The sequence below is a fragment of the Anabrus simplex genome, chromosome 4 (genome assembly GCF_040414725.1).
Source record: "Anabrus simplex isolate iqAnaSimp1 chromosome 4, ASM4041472v1, whole genome shotgun sequence".
Taxonomy (NCBI): Eukaryota; Metazoa; Arthropoda; class Insecta; order Orthoptera; family Tettigoniidae; genus Anabrus; species Anabrus simplex.
The window spans coordinates 74,803,371-74,823,907 of NC_090268.1; the positions used below are offsets into that span (position 1 = coordinate 74,803,371).

Consider the following 20,537-nt stretch of genomic DNA (forward strand, 5'->3'; position numbering starts at 1 on the left):
TCACGTCCCTCTATTGTAGTTGATTATGATACATACCACATTAAGTGATTTATTGTAAGTGTCCCATATAATGTAACTTGTATCCTTCATCCGCTCACGTGGGCAGCAAATCGCCATCATTATTAAAAAAATAAAAGGTGCTCACATCTTCACTGAAGTAGGGAAGCAATAGTATTCTCTAGTTACACATACGGGCATTCTACCACAAGTATGATGTTAGCTATTCGTTACTTCCGTAAAGCTATTGGAGTAGACCCACTGGCATTGTGTTCTTAATTCAGCATGTGGAGGATTTGTACTCACCAGTAATGACATTCAGAATAAGGATTTATTATGATAAACTATTGCCCCCACCTACTAACCCAAATGTAAAGCCCGCCTCTGTAGTTCCGATAGATAGCAGACTAGTCCAACATAACATTTTTGATCTTTCTAGTTTTACATTGTTTTTCTCAAGTTCCTTCTTTATAGTTTTGTATATTTCTACGAAAGTGCCTGTTTTCTCTTGCAAATTTACACTAAGGGATATTTATGTATGAGTTAATATTAAAAAATTCTGTAATTTAAACTCTGATTTAAAATGTGATACGGCTTCAGTCACTAACAGACCAGGAAGAATTCAGTTTTAAACTGTTCTGTCAATTAAGGAATTAAGATTTTTCTGCAAAATGTACATTTTGATGTTATTTTATAGACCACCAACCCTACCTACGATCATATATGGAGCTAAAGTAGAGATAGACCCATTAAAATAAACATAAATAAGTTTTTAAATACTTTGCCAGAGATCTTTTTGATTTTTTGTCACATAAATGTTTTTCAGATTCAGCATTCTTAGAGATGGTTATAATCAGCATCTCAGGTTTCAACAAGCCTCTAGCGTATTTTATTTATTAATACAAAATATAGAAGCCTTTTTCCAGCGAAGTTTTCTAAATATCACAACCAAATTATAGGTATATGGTATAGGTATGGACAATAGTTGAAGGAAGACTATAATTCACAGATAACTGCTCGATTAGATTTTGGAACACTTCTCGTTTATAAAAATACTTCATTCGATAAAAATCACTTGATTAAAAAAAAAGTTATTTTCATCTCAGCCTTCCTCCTTGCAGCAAAGTTCCAATAAGTAGAACGCACCTAATTATCGTCCTTTGATAACCTGGAAGATTTTAGAAATATACCCACTCCATTGAGTAGATCAGTAAGAAATGTTATCATCTTCGACGTCGTTCTTCATCGTCCTCTTCGAATTCGTACTTCTTGCGCAAGTTGCCATCTTTGTCGAAACGTGATATCAGATCGGGCCAGTAGTCCTTGCGGTGGTACTGCAGAAGGTAGCCTAGAATCTTCCCAGCGATCTTTTTTTGCTTCTCGTTACATTTGGAGCAATCGCTGCCTAAGGCATCGGGGATAACCTCTGTGGACAGACAAGAACATTACTTATGAGAAAGGTTCGGAAGTTAATAGTACAAAATATGCAAGCTAATATACCCTAAAAACTAGCTAAATATGACCTAAGAACGACAAAATATGACCTAAAAATATGATAAAATATGACTTAGGAATTTTAGGGATAGATAGCAAGTATTAGAGTATTACTAACATTAAACGCCTTAAATAAAAGAAAAAGTGATCAGTAATAATACACCAGACACATTTCATAATAAAAACTGACAGAGAGCTACAGTACATTGATACTTTCAACATTCATTCAGTATCATAGCCATCAGGTAGATTTCTCGCTCAGTTTTCCTAAATAAATCCAAAAAACTAAGTACTGATGATGATGATGATGATGATGATGCTTGTTGTTTAAAGGGACCTAACATCTAGGTCATCGGCCCCTAATCGTACGAAATGTTATGACAATTTAAAAGTCCAAAATCATCCACTGACCTGAATTCAAAACGTGACGATGAAGAATGAATGGATGAATATGAATTTAAAACAAACAGTGGATCCGATCCGCTATGAGCCACCTTCTCAGAAACTATCTCAAAACAATAGTATTACTGATCAACAGACTGCTTCTAAAGCACATTCCTGAATCGATGATGCTTGTTGTCTAAAGGGATCCAAAATCCAGTTCTACGGCCCCTCATAATGCTACTTATCGCTAGTAAAGTAGAACCATGGTATCTGTCATGTTGCGGTGCTAATGAAAAGTAGCGTAGACTCACGGTGTTCCACATATTATGGTAACTACTCACAAGTATTGTGCGTCGCACAGGTAACGCTTCTCACATACTTGCGCCACACAAAGGCAACGCAAACCCATGGTGTTCCTGACATACAGTAGGTGTACTAATCACGGGCGCCGGTATTCCCGTGGTGTTCCTCACATAGGTGTACTAATCACAGGCAGCACAGACCCACGGTGCCGTTCATATAGTGCTACTAATCACAGGCAACGCCCAGACCCGTTGTGTTCCTCACATAATGCTACAAATCACAGGCAACGTAAGCCCGTGGTGTTCCGCATATAGTGGTACTAATCACAGGTACTGTAAACACACAGTGAACCCACTCTCTGCTGCTACTAATCACAAACCTATCGTGTATCTATCATAGTGGTACTACTCGCAAGTAAAGGCGAACCCATAGTGTTCCTCGCGTGATGGTACTAATCACAATTAGTTACATGGTTCTAATTCAATAATCCCTTGGTCTCCCCTTTTAGTCACCTCTTACGACAGGCAGGGGATACCGTGGGTGTATTTTTTCGTCTACATCCCCTACCAACAGGGGGTAGAGAGAGAGAAAAAGAAGAAAGGAGGGAATTCGTCACTTCGAAAAATAAAGTAACAGACGAATTAAGGCAAGGGCCACGAAGGGCGTGAAAATGAAAGACTCCCTAGGCCTCGAATGCTCTAATACCGTAGGGGTCGGAAAAGAACAAGAGTTGACCAAGAGAGGTCGGACAGGATAGATAAAAGTGAGGAGCCTGGAACAAGTAAGTGGAAGCAATGCTAGGGCTCAGCTAAGGACCACGTGGTCGCCAACTCACGCTCCCAAGTTGAGAGCCCCTCGGGCCTCCTCTAGTCGCCTCTTACGACAGGCAGGGGATACCGTGGGTGTTATTCTACCGCTTGCATCCACAGGGGAGTACATATCACATCCCCACACTGGATTTATCACAGCATATTATTATTATTATTTGGGCCCTGGGAAGTAACCTACGGAGAGTCTCTACGATCATCTTGAGATTCTGGCAAAATGGGGCTGTGATGCGAACATAAGAACTCAACAAGAGAGTTCTCTTAGCCCCTCTCACCTCAATCCTTCAATTTCCAACCTACTTGCGGTGCCTCTGTTAAGCCGAGCAACCCAGTGAAAGGCTGGGTAACCAACACCAGCGGGAAACTGGGTCGGTGAGCTAATGGATTTGGGGCTAGTGGAAGGCAATGGGAAACCCTCAAAAACCCCAGGATAGCTTTGCTTAATTTCAAATGCTCCGGAGTAAGTCTCCCAGTCGGACCTCCGGGAGAGACAGGATTAAGAGAAGCCCCTATTTTAACCCATCAAAGTAAATTCTCTATGAGAGTCATTAGAAAGATTGCAACATGGAACGTCCGTGGTGCCCTACACCCAGGAAAACTTGCAATAATATAAAGAGAAATAAGTTCGCATGATGTGGATATCGTTGCCTTAGTGAGACTCATTGGAAAGGATATGGACATTTTGTAACTCATAGAAGGAATATTGTATACTTTTCTGGAAGCGATGATATTAGTCGAAATGGTGTTGCAATTGTTGTTCCTGAAAAATTATTCAACACTGTCCTAGGCTGTGAACCCATCAGTAATATAATCATTACTATCAAACTGAATGCTTCCCCTTGCAGGATTAATATTAATTAGGTCTATGCTCAGCTGCAGAATCAGATGCTGAAATAGAAGATTTCTATGAACTATTAGAACATACCAACAATCTGTTTGCAAACATGGAAACAGTAATAATCCAAGGCGATTTCGATGCTAAGATTGGGGACACTACTGGAGACACTGACATCAGATCTGTGATTGGTCGTTATGGCCTAGGCAAAAGGAATGAGCGACGAAAGCAGCTACAGGAGTTATGTGTTGGCAATGACATAGTAGTTTGCAACATCCTCTTCCAGCATCACCCAAGGCGTCTGTACATTTGGATATCGCCTGATGATTGATTTCATCTTCGTGAGACAGCGTTGGAAGACATTTGTTCTACATTGTAAGACCTTTCCTGGAGCGGAATGTGGCAGTGACCACAATCTGTTGTCCATGAAATTACGGTTAAAAATAAGCGTCACCAAGAAGCTAAGACCAAGACAGTTTAGACTCAATAGCAAGGAATCTCTTGCATGCTTCGGGCAACTTGTACGGCCAAAGCTCCCAGATTTGTTACTAAATGAAAAAGAATCACCTTGTCAGACATGGGACAGAATGAGAAAGATTGTCTCCTCATCTCTCCCACAGCCAGCTAGGAATACACCGAGTGCAAAACCTCCCTGGATGTTAAATAAGACTTTGCAAATTATTGAGGAAAGAAATAGACTGAAGAAACATGGTGTCCAATCCATTCAGGATGAAAATAAGTACAGGATCCTGTGTAGAGAGATAGAGCGTAATTGTAGGAGTGATAAATCACAGTTCGTCTACAGCGTTTGCGAGGAAATAGAACAAAACCAGAACTAAAAATCAAACAAAGGATCTCTTCAACAAAATCAATAGCATTACTCGTCAATTTAAACCATACACATGGGTTATAGCAGACGATAATGGACGCCTAATTGGAGGTAGAAACGAAGCGCTAGGGAGGTGGAAACAATACTGTGAAAAGCTGTACTCTGGAAGAAATTATGATGTAGCAGTCCAGCAACCAGGAGGGGCTTCTGCATTGGAACCTTCCATTCTACAAAGCGAAATCAAGAACGCCATTAACCATTTTAAAAAGAAACAAATCCTCTGGATTGGATGGTATTTCTGGAGAGATTCTTAAAGAAATGGGTGAAGAAGGCTTGTACGTGATGCATTCATTGTGTAATAGGATATGGACGACGAGAGAATGGCCAAGATATTGCACAATCTCTATCTTAATCCTCTTGCACAAGAAAGGGTCAGTCAGGAAGTGTTTCAACTATCGTGCAATTGCTCTGATATCTCATGCAAGTAAGATTTTATGGTACATCGTAAACCAGCGCCTCAAGTCTTACATAATGCCTCACATATCCATTGAGCAAGCTGAATTTGTTGCAGGAAAATGAACACGGGAACAGATTTTTATTATTAGGCAAATAATTGAAAAATCTCATGAGTTCTGTGTTCCTGTGCTAATATGCTTCCTTGACTACAAGAAAGCTTTTCAATGTGTTGTCTGGAACAAACTATGGCACGTTCTTGGTGAATTTAGCATTCCACAACATCTAATATAATTACTGAAAAGTCTGTATGGAAAAAAACATCGCAACTGTAGAGGTAGATGGCGACATTTCAGAATTTTTCAGTATTTCGCGGGTTGTCCGACAGGGCTGCATATTATCGCCTATGTTATATAACATCTATGCTGAATATGTGATGAAGACAGCCCTCAATGACTGGACTGGAGGCATATCAATTGGTGGACAAAAAATCAGTAACCTGCGCTTTGCTGATGACACCACTTTCTTTGCTCGCAGTTAAGATGAACATGCAGAATTACTAGCAAGAGTAAAAGATGCAAGTTTAGAAAATGGGCTAGACATCAACCTGAGCAAGTCCAAACTAATGGTAATTGACAGAGCGGCACAGATCCAGCTGACAGGTCGATTAAGGGAACTGGAGGTGGTAAATGTCTTTATATACCTTGGGTCGACCATATGTGATACCGGAAGTTCTGACAAAGAGATTAGGAGACGTATCACCTTGGGGAGAGTTGCCATGAGCAAACTCACAAAAATACGGCAGAACAGAGCAATTACAAACAGTACAAAGATTACACTAGTTGATTCTCTTGTGTTCTCTGTCTTCCTTTATGGTTCTGAGACCTAGACCCTCAAGGCAAGAGATAAGTACCGTATCGACGCCTTTCAGATGCAGTGTTGGAGAAGGATGCTCCGTGCACCTTGTAAGGAAAGAAGAAATAATGCATCTACTATTCATGAACTGAATATCTCCGAACGTCTCTCTTCTCATGTCATAAGGAGAATCGTCCAATTCTTCGGGCATATTGTAAGACGGGATAGTGAAAATCTGAACAAGTGTATCATGGAAGGCAAAGTTGTCGGCAGATGACCACGAGGAAGGACATCAAGCAGGTGGATTGATCAAGTTCTGCGTACCACCGGTATGACTCTTCAGCAGGCTTTAAGAGAAGCTGAACATCGTCAAAGTTGGTGCCGCTTAATCAAGAATCTTGGGTGAAGTCAAATGGGGTCACGACGATCAGCAATGAGTTACGCGACTTATGATGATGATTATTATTTTTTAAATTATTTTATTGGTGTATCAAGGTAAGAATGTTTGAAGCTGGAAGGTCTCAGTGTTAGATATTAGTAATTTGTTTGTGTGGGCAGTTGGGAAACACACAACTATTTCCAGGTTTGGAAAAAAACATCCAAGGGAAACTTTAGTGAGTCATGCAGAGAGTCCAGCCTGACAAATGCATATCCTGAAGTCGGCCTCAGCAGGCATGGTCGGGATATAGTCATGGATATATCTCGCTCATGAGTGGATGGACCGGCCCGCAGGAGCTTAAAGGTATCAGAAAGAGTAGGGAAGAGGAAGTCTACTTATACTTTGGGGGAACGCGATCCAGTAAACTTTACTACGACTCGCGAACAATTCATAGAGAAGTTTACTGTGAATATTATCTACTATCTACTATGTATTTTGACTGTGAACATTGACGAGTTTACGTTTGCCTATGGACGAAAGGAGTAGTTTTGTTGTTTGCTTGTTAATACTTACATAACTCTTGTGCTAAAGTACAGATCTTGGTATTCAATCCTTATGGCAACTATCGTTAATCTATGGCCCGATTTCAAGGCATAGATCAACAGCGTGCGTTTGTGCAAGTGAAAGTGTCTAAAAAAACAAATGGTGGTGTCAGTAAAAAGAGGCACGGTACTAATGTGTGTTGATTGTGAAGCCGGAAATTTGTGTCCATGCACGTAAACCGTGAAGGGCAATATAACTTATACTGTATATGCATTGCAATAATTAGTCATCAGGCTCACTACAAATAGTAATGCATTCTTCGCTGTTGTTTCCTGCTGTTTTGTTTTAGGGTTATTGAATGTATATGGGGAGTTTTCCATATTGTATTTATTGAGTGTGTAGCTATCTTATATGTATTGTGTGTTGATGAAGTGCTAATGTACAGATTATGGTTAGGTCAAAATAAAACAAAGTTTATTTCAATTTGTGGAGAAGTTATTGGATAATCTAGGCGCAGTTCCTACCTGTTTATTCGTTTTCAGGGCATTAGGTAATGCAAAATCAACAGAGTACTCTTTTTGCAGCTCTATGAACACGACCTTAGTGGAATATTTTATGCTCTCCCATTTTATTATTATTGTTCTTGTTATCAATATTCTAAATTCAAGGATCCTATGGTAACCTCTGGCTCCCATATACCTGTATTTTCGAAAAATTATTATTATCAGTATAAAACGAAACCAAACCCCATGTCACTACAGCCCTTGAAGGGCCTTGGCCTACCAAGTGATCGCTGCTCATCCCGAAGATCTGCAGATTACGAGGTGTCGTGTGGTCAGCACGACGAATCCTCTCGGCCGTTATTCTTGGCTTTCTAGACCAGGGCCGCTATCTCACCGTCAGATAGCTCCTCAATTCTAAACACGTAGGCTGAGTGGACCTCGAACCAGCCCTCAGGTCAAGGTAAAAATCCCTGACCTGGCCAGGAATCCAACCCGGGGCCTCCAGGTAAGAGCCAGGCACGCTACCTCTAAACCACGGGGCCGGCTTTATTATCAGTATCCTCATTTATTTATTCATTTATTTTTTAATTTCATTTCATCGGAAGTCACCAAGTGATAAGAAAATTATGGTACAAAAATTAAAATTTTGATCAATGTATTTTTTTAATGTTACAATTAACGCCCAAGCATGAGGCGATTAATTATTCCATTTATCTTATTTGTTCATATTTTATGTTATTTGTATTACAATAGTCATCCAACAGTGAGGCAATAGTAGGTATAAATAATATTAACCGTGAAATTTGGCATTTCCTGTTCTGCTCCCTTAATATTGCTACGCAGCTGAATAAAATGATGATGATGATGATGATGATGATGATGATTGTTGTTTAAAGGGGCCTAAAATCCATGTCATCGACCCTTAATGGTACGAGATGAGACGAAATGTACTGACGATTAAAATTCTAAAATTCATCCAGACCAGAATTCAAAACATGATGAAGAATGAATATGAATTTAAACTAATCAGCGGATCCAACTCACAATATTGAAAGTTAAAAATAATTACAAAATCCATCCACTGACTAGAATTTAAAAAAATACGACGATGAACAATGATTATGAATTTAAAACAATCAGTGGATCTGACCAGCAATGCCCTACTTTCCATAAAATAACTTGAAATAATGGTATAGACTGAACAAGAGACTGATTCCAAAACAAAATCCTAAATCGATTATGCTTGTTGTCTAAAGTTGTCCAAATCCGACTCCTCATAATGGTACTAATCGCTGGTAAAGTATGGTAGAACCATGGCGCTCCTCATATAGCAGCATTTATCACAGGCTTCTCCCAGACCTGTGATGTTCCTCACATAGTGGTACTAATCACAGGCAACGTAAAACCATGGTGTTAACGCATATAGTCGTACAAATCACGTGTACTGTAAACCCGGCCCACGATGATATTAATCTCAGACCCATGGTGTTCTTCACACAATGGTACTAATTGCAAGTAAGTCGAAACATTGCGTTCCTCGCGAAATGGTACTAATCACAGGTAATCTCATGGTTCAAAATCCATCATCTTTTAGTCGCCTCTTACGACAGGCAGGGAATACCGTGGATGTATTCTTCATCTCCGTCCCCCACCCACAGGAGGTTCGGTATGAGATGTTAAGAGTTGTAGTGGGGATTATTTTTTAAAGAGGAAGTACAACTAGGCAACCATCCTCTATAATGCACGTAAATTGCCACTCCCAAGGGTACAATATCACACTAATGAGAGAGAAAAATAGAAGGGATCCGACAATTAGAAAAATGAAGATACCGGCCAAAGAAAGGCAAGGGCCACGAAGGTCGTGAAAATGAAAGACTCCCTAAGATTCGCTAACCTGATATCATCGGGGTCGGAAAAGAACAAGAGTTGACCAAGGGAAGTCGGACAGGATAGATGAAAGTGGGGAGTCCAGCACAAGTAAGTTGAAACAATGCCAGAACTCAGATAAGGGCCCCGCGGTCGCCAATCCACGCTTCCAAATTGAGAGCCCCTCGAGCCCTTTTAGTCACCTCTTACGACCCCACCAACAGAGTGTTCAGATGTTTAGATCAACTTACGAAGTGTAGATGTTCCAAACGCAGGTTCAATTGAATGTGTGGAGCGATGATAAAAAGAGAGGTTACATAACTTGATTCTTAAGTCTCACGTGGCGCTGATCATAGATATTGCTTGGGAACTATTGTATTTCAAGGACAGCGCTGGTGAACATATTGCTGGAGCCTTGGTTCGTGAAGATGTCTGGTTATGAAATAAGTAATATTGTGCATTAAGTGCAAGGCTATAGTGAGTAGCTACTTGGCTTGCTCTACATTTGTCCTCTAAAATACCCACTGCTCTATGAAGCTGAGGTAGTAATCTGTATGTGAGTCAGAGGCCCTCAACGACACGTTCACTCAGTAGGAAGGGCGTTATGCTTAATATTTAGATGAAGTCTGGTCGGAAAATGTTTATCTTGGTATACTCAAACGAAGTATACAGTCTATTAATCCGCGGCCCAACAGTCCATTAGGGCCATGGACTGCTTGCATGAAGGAGCTATACCAAATGAATGGAGAGTTACTATAGTAGCCCCAGTGTATAAAGGAAAGGTAATAGGCACAAAGCTGAAAATTACAGGCCAGTCAGGTTGACATGCATTGCATGTAAGCTTTGATAAAGCATTCTTTCTGATTATATTAGACATGTTTGCGAAAATAATAACTCGTTTAATAGAAGGCAGTTTGGGTTTAGGAAAGGTTATTCCACTTGTAGGATTCCAGCAAGATATAGCAGATATCCTGGATTTTTTTTTTTTTTGCAAGGGGCTTTATGTCGCGCCGACACAGATAGGTCTTATGGCGACGATGGGATAGGAAAGGCCTAGGAGTTGGAAGGAAGCGGCCGTGGCCTTAATTAAGGTACAGCCCCAGCATTTGCCTGGTGTGAAAATGGGAAACCACGGAAAACCATTATCCTGGATTCAGGAGGTCAATTAGATGTATAGCGATTGACCTATCTAAGGCATTTGATAGGATAGATCGTGGGAGGCTACTAGCAAAAATGAGTGCAATTGGACTTGACAAAAGAATGACTGAATGGGTGGCTATGTTTCTAGAAAGTAGAACTCAGATAATTAGAGTAGGCGAAGCTTTATCTGTCCTTGTAATAATTAAGAGGGAAATTCCTCAAGGCAGTATTATTGGACCTTTACGTTTTCATATATATCAATGATATGTGTAAAGAAGTGGAATCAGAGACAACACTTTTTGCAGATTCTGTACAGAGTAATAAATAAGTTACAAGATTGTGAGCAACTGCAAAATGACCTCGATAATGTTGTGAGATGGAAAGCAGGCAATGGTATGATGATAAACGGGGTTAAAATTCATATTGTGAGTTTCACAAATAAGAAGTCTTCTCAGTTTCAATTACTGCGTTGATGGGGTGAAAGTTCCTTTTGGGGATCATTGTAAGTACCCAGGTCTTAATATAAGGAAAGATCTTCACTGGGGTAATCACATAAATATGATTGTAAATAAATGGTACAGATCTCTGCACATGGTTATGAGGGTGTTTAGGGGTTGTAGTAAGGATGTACCTAAAGGAGAGGGTATATAAGTCTCTGGAAAGACCCCAACTAGAGTATGGTTCCAGTGTTTGGGACCCTCACCAGGATTACTTGATTCAAGAACTGGAAAAAAATCCAAAGAAAAACAGCTCGATTTGTTCTGGGTGATTTTCGACAAAAGAGTAGCGTTACAAAAATGTTGCAAAGTTTGGGCTGGGAAGACTTGGGAGAAAGGAGACGAGCTGCTCGAGTGAGTGGTATGTTCCGAGCTGTCAGTGGAGAGATGGCGTGGAATGACATCAGTAGACGAATAAATTTGAGTGGTGTCTTTAAAAGTAGGAAAGATCACAGTACGAAGATAAAGTTGGAATTCAAGAGGACAAATTGGGGCAAATATTCGTTTATAGGAAGGGGAGTTAGGAATTGGAGTAACTTACCAAGGGAAATGTTCAATAAATTTCCAATTTCTTTGCAATCATTTAAGAAAAGGGTATGAAAACAATAGATAGGGAATCCGCCACCTGGGCGACTGCCCTAAATGCAGATCAGTAGTGATTGATGATTGAGTGGTGGTGGTGGTGTGGTTATTATTTTTGTAAGAGGAAGTACAATTAGGCAACCATCCTTTATTTACACTAAACAGAGAAATAAAATTGGAAGGGATCCGACACTTCGAAAAATGAATCAACCAGAGTAAGACAAGGGCATTATGGGCGTGAAAATGAAAAACTCCCTAAGCCTCCATGCGTAAAACCGCCAGGGTCGGGAAAGAACAAGGGTTGGCCAAGGGAGTTCGGATAGGATGGATGAAAGTGAGGAGCCTGGCATAAGTTAATGGAAGCAATGCCAGGACTCAGCTAAGGGGCCCGTAGTCGCCAACCCACGCTTCCAAGTTGAGAGCTCCTGGGGCGGTTGTGATGATTATTGTTTTTAGAAGAAGTACAACTAGGTAACCATCCTCTATATAACACTGATAAGAGAGAACAAAATGGAAGGGATCCGACACTTCGAAAAATGACGATATCGGCCAAAGGAAGACAAGGGACAGTATGGGCGTGAAAATGAACCACTCTCTAGGCTTAGAGTACTCTAATACCGTCGAGGTCGTAAAAGAGCAAGAGTTGACCCAGGGAAGTCGGATAGGACAGATGAAAGTGAGGAGCCTGGCACAAGTAAGTGGAAGCAATGCCAGGACTCAGTTGAGGGCAACGTTGTCGTCAACCCACGCTCCCAAGTTGAGATCCCCTGAGACCCCTGTTAGTCGCCTCTTACGACAGGCAGGGGATACCTTGAGTGTCATTCTACCGCCCCTACCCACAGGAGTGACTGCCAGGACAACTGCTGCTCAGTTAGGTGGCCTGAAGGTGGTGGAGTGCTAGGTGGTCAGCATAACGACATCACCAAGCGTATTTCTAGGCCTTCTTGACCATTTCCGCTGCTTCTCGTATCACACAGCTCCTGAGTTGGGCTCAAAAGACTGAGTGAACCATGTCCCAGCCCTCAGTCTAGAATAAAAATACCTGTAGTGATCAGGATTGAAATTCACGAGCGTTCAGGTAAGAGGGAGGCCCACCACCCCTACACCATTAGGCTGATATGTTTCGAAAGGCCCAACCTTAAAAAATGTGTGCCCGTGAACGACAAAATTCATACATAGCCACTCAGTCACTTAATATATAGTCTTTTGTGGATTATGCGTTTTTCCATGCACCTATTTTAATTTAAATTACATGAATTATATGTATGTAAACATTACTCACGTTTTGCAACTTTCAGTATATTAATGTTAAAGTTATTTCTAGACAGCGCAATGCAGGGCCTCTCAAACGGCCAAAATCTCACGCGCGCAAACCAAGGTACAGAGGTTTTTGCGCCGTGCTTCGGTCCGAGTCGGTTCGGTTCGGACCAGCGTTTTGTCTCGGGGAGACTCGACTAAGCTCGGCTCAACTTGGCTCGGATGGCGGAGAGCTGCAGAGCAAGAGAGGAAGCGGGAGACAGGCTAAGTGAGTGAGACAGGCGTAGGGAATGTGAGAGACAGCGTTATTGCTCAAAATCGAGGAGCGGGGTCTGCACTCTGGTCAACCCAGCGAAGTCGTCTTTTGCACACTGAGCCACGTAATGCACTGGTGCATGCGCTCTGAGAGACCCGGCCTAATATAATGTTGTTCTAATTTGATGTTTTTACAACTTTGAATTGTAAATAAAGTTGTATGTCATGAAAGGTAGAACCAGTACACTTTTTCAACTTACAACATTCTTCAGTTGTTAATTAAATGAAAATAGATTTGTAAAGAATGGAATTCTGTTAGCGTTGTCAAAAATATAATTTTTTGGTATAAAGTGACTCATAAAGAACTAACGGGATATTTCTACAGTGCGTATCCAAGGTCATTTAGAGTACGTCATCGTCAAGTAGCTGCTCCGAACCACCCAACTATTTTTCAAATACTAATTATGACACTATCGTTGACGTTACGGCAAAGTGATTATTTTCATCAAGATGCTGTACATATTAACTGATCATTACGGTCGGAATTTTTATGTAATATAAAGTGCGAAATATGTAATTAAATATGTAATATTCATAAAATATGCAATAGTACAATGGACTACATTTAAAAAATGTTCGTATATTCCTTTTATTACGAATTATGATATGAGACAAAAGCGTCGTTTTTTAAGTACGGTACGTCCATATTTTATGACAAAGTCATCATTGTTGCTTTAGAAAATTTATATATCAAATCAATCAATCAATCAATCAATCAATCAATCAATAACATCTGCATTTAGGGCAGTCGCCCAGGTGGCAGATTCCCTATCTGTTGTTTCCTAGAATTTTCTTAAATGATTTCAAAGAAATTTGGAATTTATTGAACATCTCCCTTGGTAAGTTATTCCAGTCCCTAACTCCCCTTCCTATAAATGTATATTTTCCCCAATTTGTCCTCCTGAATTCCAACTTTATCTTCGTATTGTGATCATTCCTACTTTTAAAGACACCACTCAAACTTATTCGTCTACTAATGTCATTCCACGCCATCTTTCCACTGACAGCTCGGAACATACTACTTAGTCAAGCAGCTCGTCTCCTTACCCCCAGGTCTTCCCAACGCTAACTTTGCAACATTTTTGTAACGCTACTCTTCTTTCGGAAATCACCCAAAACAAATCGAGCTGTTTTTCTTTGGATTTTTTCCAGTTCTTGAATCAACTAATCCTAGTGAGGGTCCCATACACTGGAACCATACTCTAGTTGGGGCCTTACCAGAGACTTACATGCCCTCTCCTTTGCATCCTTATTACAACCCCTAAACAACCATGTGCAGAGATGTGTACCCTTTATTTACAATCATATTTATGTATTTACCCCAATGAAGATCTTTTCTCATGTTAACAGCTAGGAACTTACAATAATCCCAAAAGGAACTTTCACTCCATCAACACAGTAATTAAAACGGAGAGGACTGTTCTAATTTGTGAAACTCACAAGCTGTCCATCTCACAACATTATTGAGGTCATTTTGCAGTTGCTCACAATCTTGTAACGTATTTATTACTCTATAAAGAATAATATCATCTGCAAAAAGCCTTATCTCGGATTCCACTTCTTTACTCATATCATTTATATGTATATAAAAAACATAAAGGTCTAATAATACTACCTTGAGGAATTCCCCTCTTAATTATTACAGGGTCAGATAAAGTCTCGCCTACTCTTATTCTCTGAAATCTATTTTCTCGAAATATAGCAACTCATTCAGTCATTCTTTTGTCTAGTCGAATTGCATTAATTTTTTGCCAGTAGTATCCCATGATCCACCCTATCAAATGCTTTAAACAGGTCAATCGCGATACAATCCATTTGATCTCCTGAATCCAAGATATCTGCTATATCTTGCTGGAATCCTACAAGTTGAGCTTCAGTGGAATAACCTTTCATAAACCCAAACTGCCTTCTATCGAACCAGTTATTAATTTCGCAAACATGTCTTATACAATCAGAAAGATAGCCTTCCAAAATCTTACATACAATGCATGTCAAACTTACTGGCCTATAATTTTCTGCTTTATGTCTATCGCCCTTTCCTTTATACACAGGGGCTACTATAGCAACTCTCAGTTCATTTGGTATAGCTCCTCCGACCAAACAATAATCAGATAAGTACTTCAGATACGGTAATATATCTCAACCCATTGTGTTTAGTATATCCCCAGAAATCTTATTAAGTCCAGCCGCTTTTCTCATTTTCAACTTTTGTATCTTATTGTAAATGCCATTGTTATCATATGTAAATTTTAATACTTCTTTAGCATTAATATCCTCCTCTATCTGGACATTATCCTTGTAACCAACAATCATTTCGTACTGCTGACTGAATACTTCCGCCTTTTTCAAGATCCTCACATACACACTCCCCTGGTTCATTAATAATTCCTGGAATGTCCTTCTTGGAACCTGTTTCTGCCTTAAAGTACCTACATATACACTTCCATTTTTCACTAAAATTTGTATGACTGCCAATTATGCTTGCCATCATGTTATCCTTAGCTAACTTCTTTGCTAGATGCAATTTCCTAGTAAGTTCCTTCATTTTCTCCTTACTTCCACAGCCATTTCTAACTCTATTTCTTTCCCATCTGCACCTCCCTTCTTAGTCTCTTTATTTATCTGTTATAATAAAATGGGTCTTTACCATTCATTACCACCTTTCAAGGAACAAACCTGTTTTCACATTCCTCAACGATTGCGTTAAACCCATCCCAGAGTCTGTTTACATTTTTAAAATAGTTTTCCACCGATCATAGTTACTTTTCCTAAACTCCCTCATGTCAGATTTATCAGCCATATGGTACTGCCTAATAGTCCTACTCTTAAGACCTCCCTTTCTATCACATTTATGTTTAACTACGACAAAAACAACTTCATGATCACTAATACAATCTATTACTTCGGTTTCACTATAGAGCTCACCTTGTTTTATCGGCACCACGCCCAGGATATTTTTCCCTCTAGTTGATTCCATCACTTTCTGAATCAGGTGTCCTTCCCATATTAGCTTATTTGCCAGTTGTTGGTTATGCTTCCTGTAGTTCGCATTATCTTCCCAATTGACATTTAGATCTCCCGCTACATTCACATTCCTTTCCATGTCGTTTTCCCATATAGCTGATTATCTTATCAAATAATTCTGAAGCAGCGCCAGCGCTACCCTTTCCCGGTCTGTATACTGCAAAGACATCAAGTTGCCTATTATCTTTAGAAATAAGCCTTACACCTAGAATTTCATGTTTGTCATCTTTAACTTTTTCGAAGCTTACAAATTCTTCTTTCACCAGAATGAATACTCTCCCTCCCACCATACCTATCCTATCTCTACGATACACGCTCCAGTTCCGTGAGAAAATTTCTTCATCCATTATATCATTTCTCAGCCATTATTCAACACCTATTACAATATCTGGTAAGTATATATATATATTAAATTACTTAATTCTATTCCTTTCTTGACAATACTTCTCCAGGTCAACATAAATACTTTTATGCCATTCCTATTTGACTTCCAGATCCCTGTAACCTTATCATCGCTACCTAGACCACCCCGTTTCCCTGAATGTACCTCCCTATTACCCTTCCAAACAAATTTCCTAACTTATACGCACCACTGCCGTTTAAGTGAAGGCCATCTGAGCGCAGATCCCTTTCTCTTACATACCCATTAGGATCTAGAAATCTCACTTCCAGTCTACCACATACCCACTCCATAGTCTCATTTAAATCCCTAATCACCCTCCTATCAGTATCCCTCCTACACAGCATTCCACTGATATTAATCTCCGCTTTCTTAAACACCCGTGCTGCATTTACCAGATTCCACACATCCCCAACTATGTTGGTACTTATATCAGGTTGCCTTACGTTGTTGGTACCAACGTGAAACACTACCACCTTCTCCTTCTCCTCCTCCTTCTCTTCCACTTTCCTCAACATCTGTCTCAACCTAATTCCTAGATAACACTCTACCCTGGTTCCCTTTCCTCCACACACTTTCCCCACATGTGTAACAATGGAGTCCTCCAAGACCAGAGCCTCAGCCCCACCCACCTCATTTGATCTCCTCTCCTCCTGGTCAGCCCTATCTTTCCTGACAGCTGCAGAAGCTACTTCCTCTTCCCTTTTCTTCCTCCCATGACCCTGTTCCACCTGTCTTTTCCTATCCTCTATATAGTCTACAGCTTTCTAATTTTGAAAGTATTAAACTATCAAATTAGAGGCATAATCGAATTACTTCAAATATTACTTATGCAAAATGAGAAACCGCAAGGTGGTCTTCACCTTCGTTGATTTTCGGAAGGCCTACGACTCCGTTGACAGACACACTCTTGATAAAATTCTTCAGGAACTAGGATTAGACAACAAAACCCGCAGACTCATTCTAGAAACCTTCACTAACACCCATTCCAAGGTTACATTTAGAGGCGTGATTTCGGAAATCTTCGAGATAAAAACTGGGATGTGACAAGGGGATGGACTTTCCCCACTTCTCTTCAACTGTGTCCTTCAAAAGGTTGTGAGAGAATGGCGCAAAGAACTGACCTATTTGGATATCCAGAGTGGGATATACCTGGGTCATAGGAAGGAAGGGCTGGTTGTACTGTAGATTGCCTGGCCTTTGCTGACATGGCACACCACGAACCTACTACGCAGGCGTAGCAGGGGGAGAGGTGATACTCCCACGTGGCGCGTCCCAGGTGGCGGATAGGGGGGTCCTAACCGGCTTGCCGGCGGACTTGAGGGAAATAAAATACCTCTCGCGGACCAAACACACACCCCCTGTGGGTGGGGGAGGCTGACGAATAATACACCCACGTTATCCCCTGCCTGTCGTGAGAGGCGACTAAAAGGGGCGACCAAGGGTTGATTGTATTAGAACCATGAAATTACTTGTGATTAGTACCACCACGCGGAGAACACCAAGGGTTGCTTTTACTTGTGCGTAATACCACTACATTGGGTACGAAATTGGTTTGTGATCAGTAGCACACAGGAGCACCGCGCGGTCGGCTTTTGCAGTACCTGTGATTAGTACCACCATATGAGCAGGACCATGGGATGATAGCTACCATGGTTCTGCCTTGCCTATGATTAGTACCCACTATATGAGGAACACCACGGGATAGGGAGAGGTCCCTGTGGTTAGTACTCTTATGTGATGAACACCATAGGTTTGCGTTGCCTGTAAATGGCGCCGCAAAGTGAGAAAAGCATAGGTCTGTATTATGTCGAATTTCATAAGCTCTGAGTAGTACAATAATGTGTGGAATGCCGCAAGTCTCTGCTACTTTTGATTAGTACCGCAACAGAACAAATACCATGGTTCTATTTTGATAGCGATCAGTACCGTTATGAGGGGCGGATAACTGCGATTTAGGACCCCCTTTTGACTGCACGCATAATCGATTCCGTGTTATGCTATAGCAGTAGTCCCTTGGTCAGTAATACAATATTGTCACGTCTGTTTATGTGAATGTGAGACATTGCGGGTCGCAACCACTGATTGTTTTAAATTCATGTCCATCCATTCATTCTTCGTTCTCACGTTTTTGAATTCTGGTCAGTGGAGAATTTTAGATTTTTAATATGTCATTCCATTTCGTCTCATTTCGTACCATTAGGGGCCGATGACCTAGATGTTAGGCCCCTTTAAACAACAATCATCAATCATCATCATCTGACATGGCACTGATTACCGATTCGCTGGATACAGCAACAATACAGATCATTTGCCTCAGAAGACAGGCAGCCAAAGTGGGCCTTCAAGTGTCTTTGGAGAAAACAGAGTACTTCACCAACATCAAAGAAGCTAGCAGATAGATACTACTAGAACGGGGAAAAATCAAGAGGACTGATAAATTCAAGTATCTCAGCGAATGGATTGAACACAACTTATCAGAAAGAGCATCATTATCCATGAAGTCAACAAGCTGGAACTGGCCTATCGACTGACAAAACCACTTATAACAACAAAATGCCTATCACGCAATCTGAAACACGACCAGAAGCTCTGTATTCCATGGAGTGTCTTTCATTGAACCGAAGAGGTCTGATGGAGAAACTGGAAGTCGGAGAGAGGAGAATTCTCAGGAAAATCTTAGGTCCGGTAAAGGAAGATGAAGAATTCCTAGACAGTACAATTCCGATCTCTGCGAACACATAGAGAGGCTCTCCGATTGTGGTAGGAAAAGGAGAGTAGCCTGTATGGCCATATAGTAAAGACTACCTTCTAAAAGACTGACCAGTCACCTGTTCATCTTCTGTCAGAACAAGAAGGTCCGTACGACTTGGCATACAGAAACTGAGAAGGACATTAAAGAACTGGGAATATCAGATCTTCAAGACAGTCTGTACGACGTACTCTGAAGGAAAGACCCCGGAAGAAATGTACCTCTGAAAAGATGAAAGAAAGGAGTTACACCGGCGGAAAATGCGCCAATACTGGGAAAAGATCAAAGCCCAACAGTAGAACAAGCGTGGTCCAAAGTAGGCCCATTCGAACCAAGAAGAAGAAGAATGTTATGCAATGTAATTCGCAGAGCATTTTGCGCAATGTATTGTTGTAGTCAATTTCCTGTTGCTCTCATGCCTAGAAAATGAAACAAATACATGTTTTTGAATAAAGTTAATACAGAATCTATCTTTAAACCCCTGTTAAGAAACACAAATAGTACGGTAACTTTTTTTATCGTGATGCGCAGTGTATCACCAAGTACTTCGTGTTTTCCATTGTGATGTTTTGGCACTGATCCGATAAAATACTCTTGCAGGCTGAGAAGGACCATTTACCATCGCAGGAAGTCACCGGTGCATATTTTAAAAGATAAAACTAGTTGGGTGAAATATTTTTCTGGGTCTTCTTGTTCGCCACTAACTATCTTTCAAAGAAACAGAGAGCTTGAATAATCTAGATTTCGTTTCAAGACTGCATGATGTTTGTTAGAAACTCTGACCAGTGAGAGGCACATAGCCATCTCAGAGTCTAAGAAAGTATTAGTGAGGTTATACGCAGTTGAGGCAGTCGGATCTACTGTATTACACAGACAGAAGGTTAGAAATCCCTATTTTAAAGCCAACTTTAGCAATTGAAATATATTCTATATGAGATGAGATTCACCAATTATTTTACTACAATCTGAAAATTAAAATTAAACAATTTGTAATTTTTTAAATAATTGGCTAGATGTGTGCAAAAATTTACGTTCTTTACATACTATGTAAAAATATGTAACATTACTGAGAATATGTGAAAATATGTCAAATGAAACAGAGCTATAACCCTATCAGCACCACAATTCGCCGACGCTTTTCGTTTTCACTTGTCTGCAAGTAAAGGAATGGAATATGCAATTACATACGAATCAGAGCTCAACTGATCATTCACTTACGTTCCATTGACGTCTGTCTAGTCCAACCCAAACAGCTTCCTTATGAGTGATAATTAAAAACATTATCGTGCCAATTTTAAGACA

General features: G+C 40.4%; 1 protein-coding gene across 1 annotated transcript in view; it reads right to left on the reverse strand.

Moving 5' to 3' along the window:
* Positions 1 to 762: 762 nt before the first annotated feature.
* The window catches only part of LOC136872418 (allergen Tha p 1), a 44,055-nt gene continuing 24,280 nt past the window's right edge, over positions 763 to 20,537 (reverse strand). Inside the window, exon 2 of the mRNA XM_067146237.2 lies at positions 763 to 1,423. Coding sequence (XP_067002338.2) covers positions 1,221 to 1,423 — 203 coding nt within the window. The 3' untranslated portion in view covers positions 763 to 1,220. The remainder of the gene's footprint in view (positions 1,424 to 20,537) is intronic.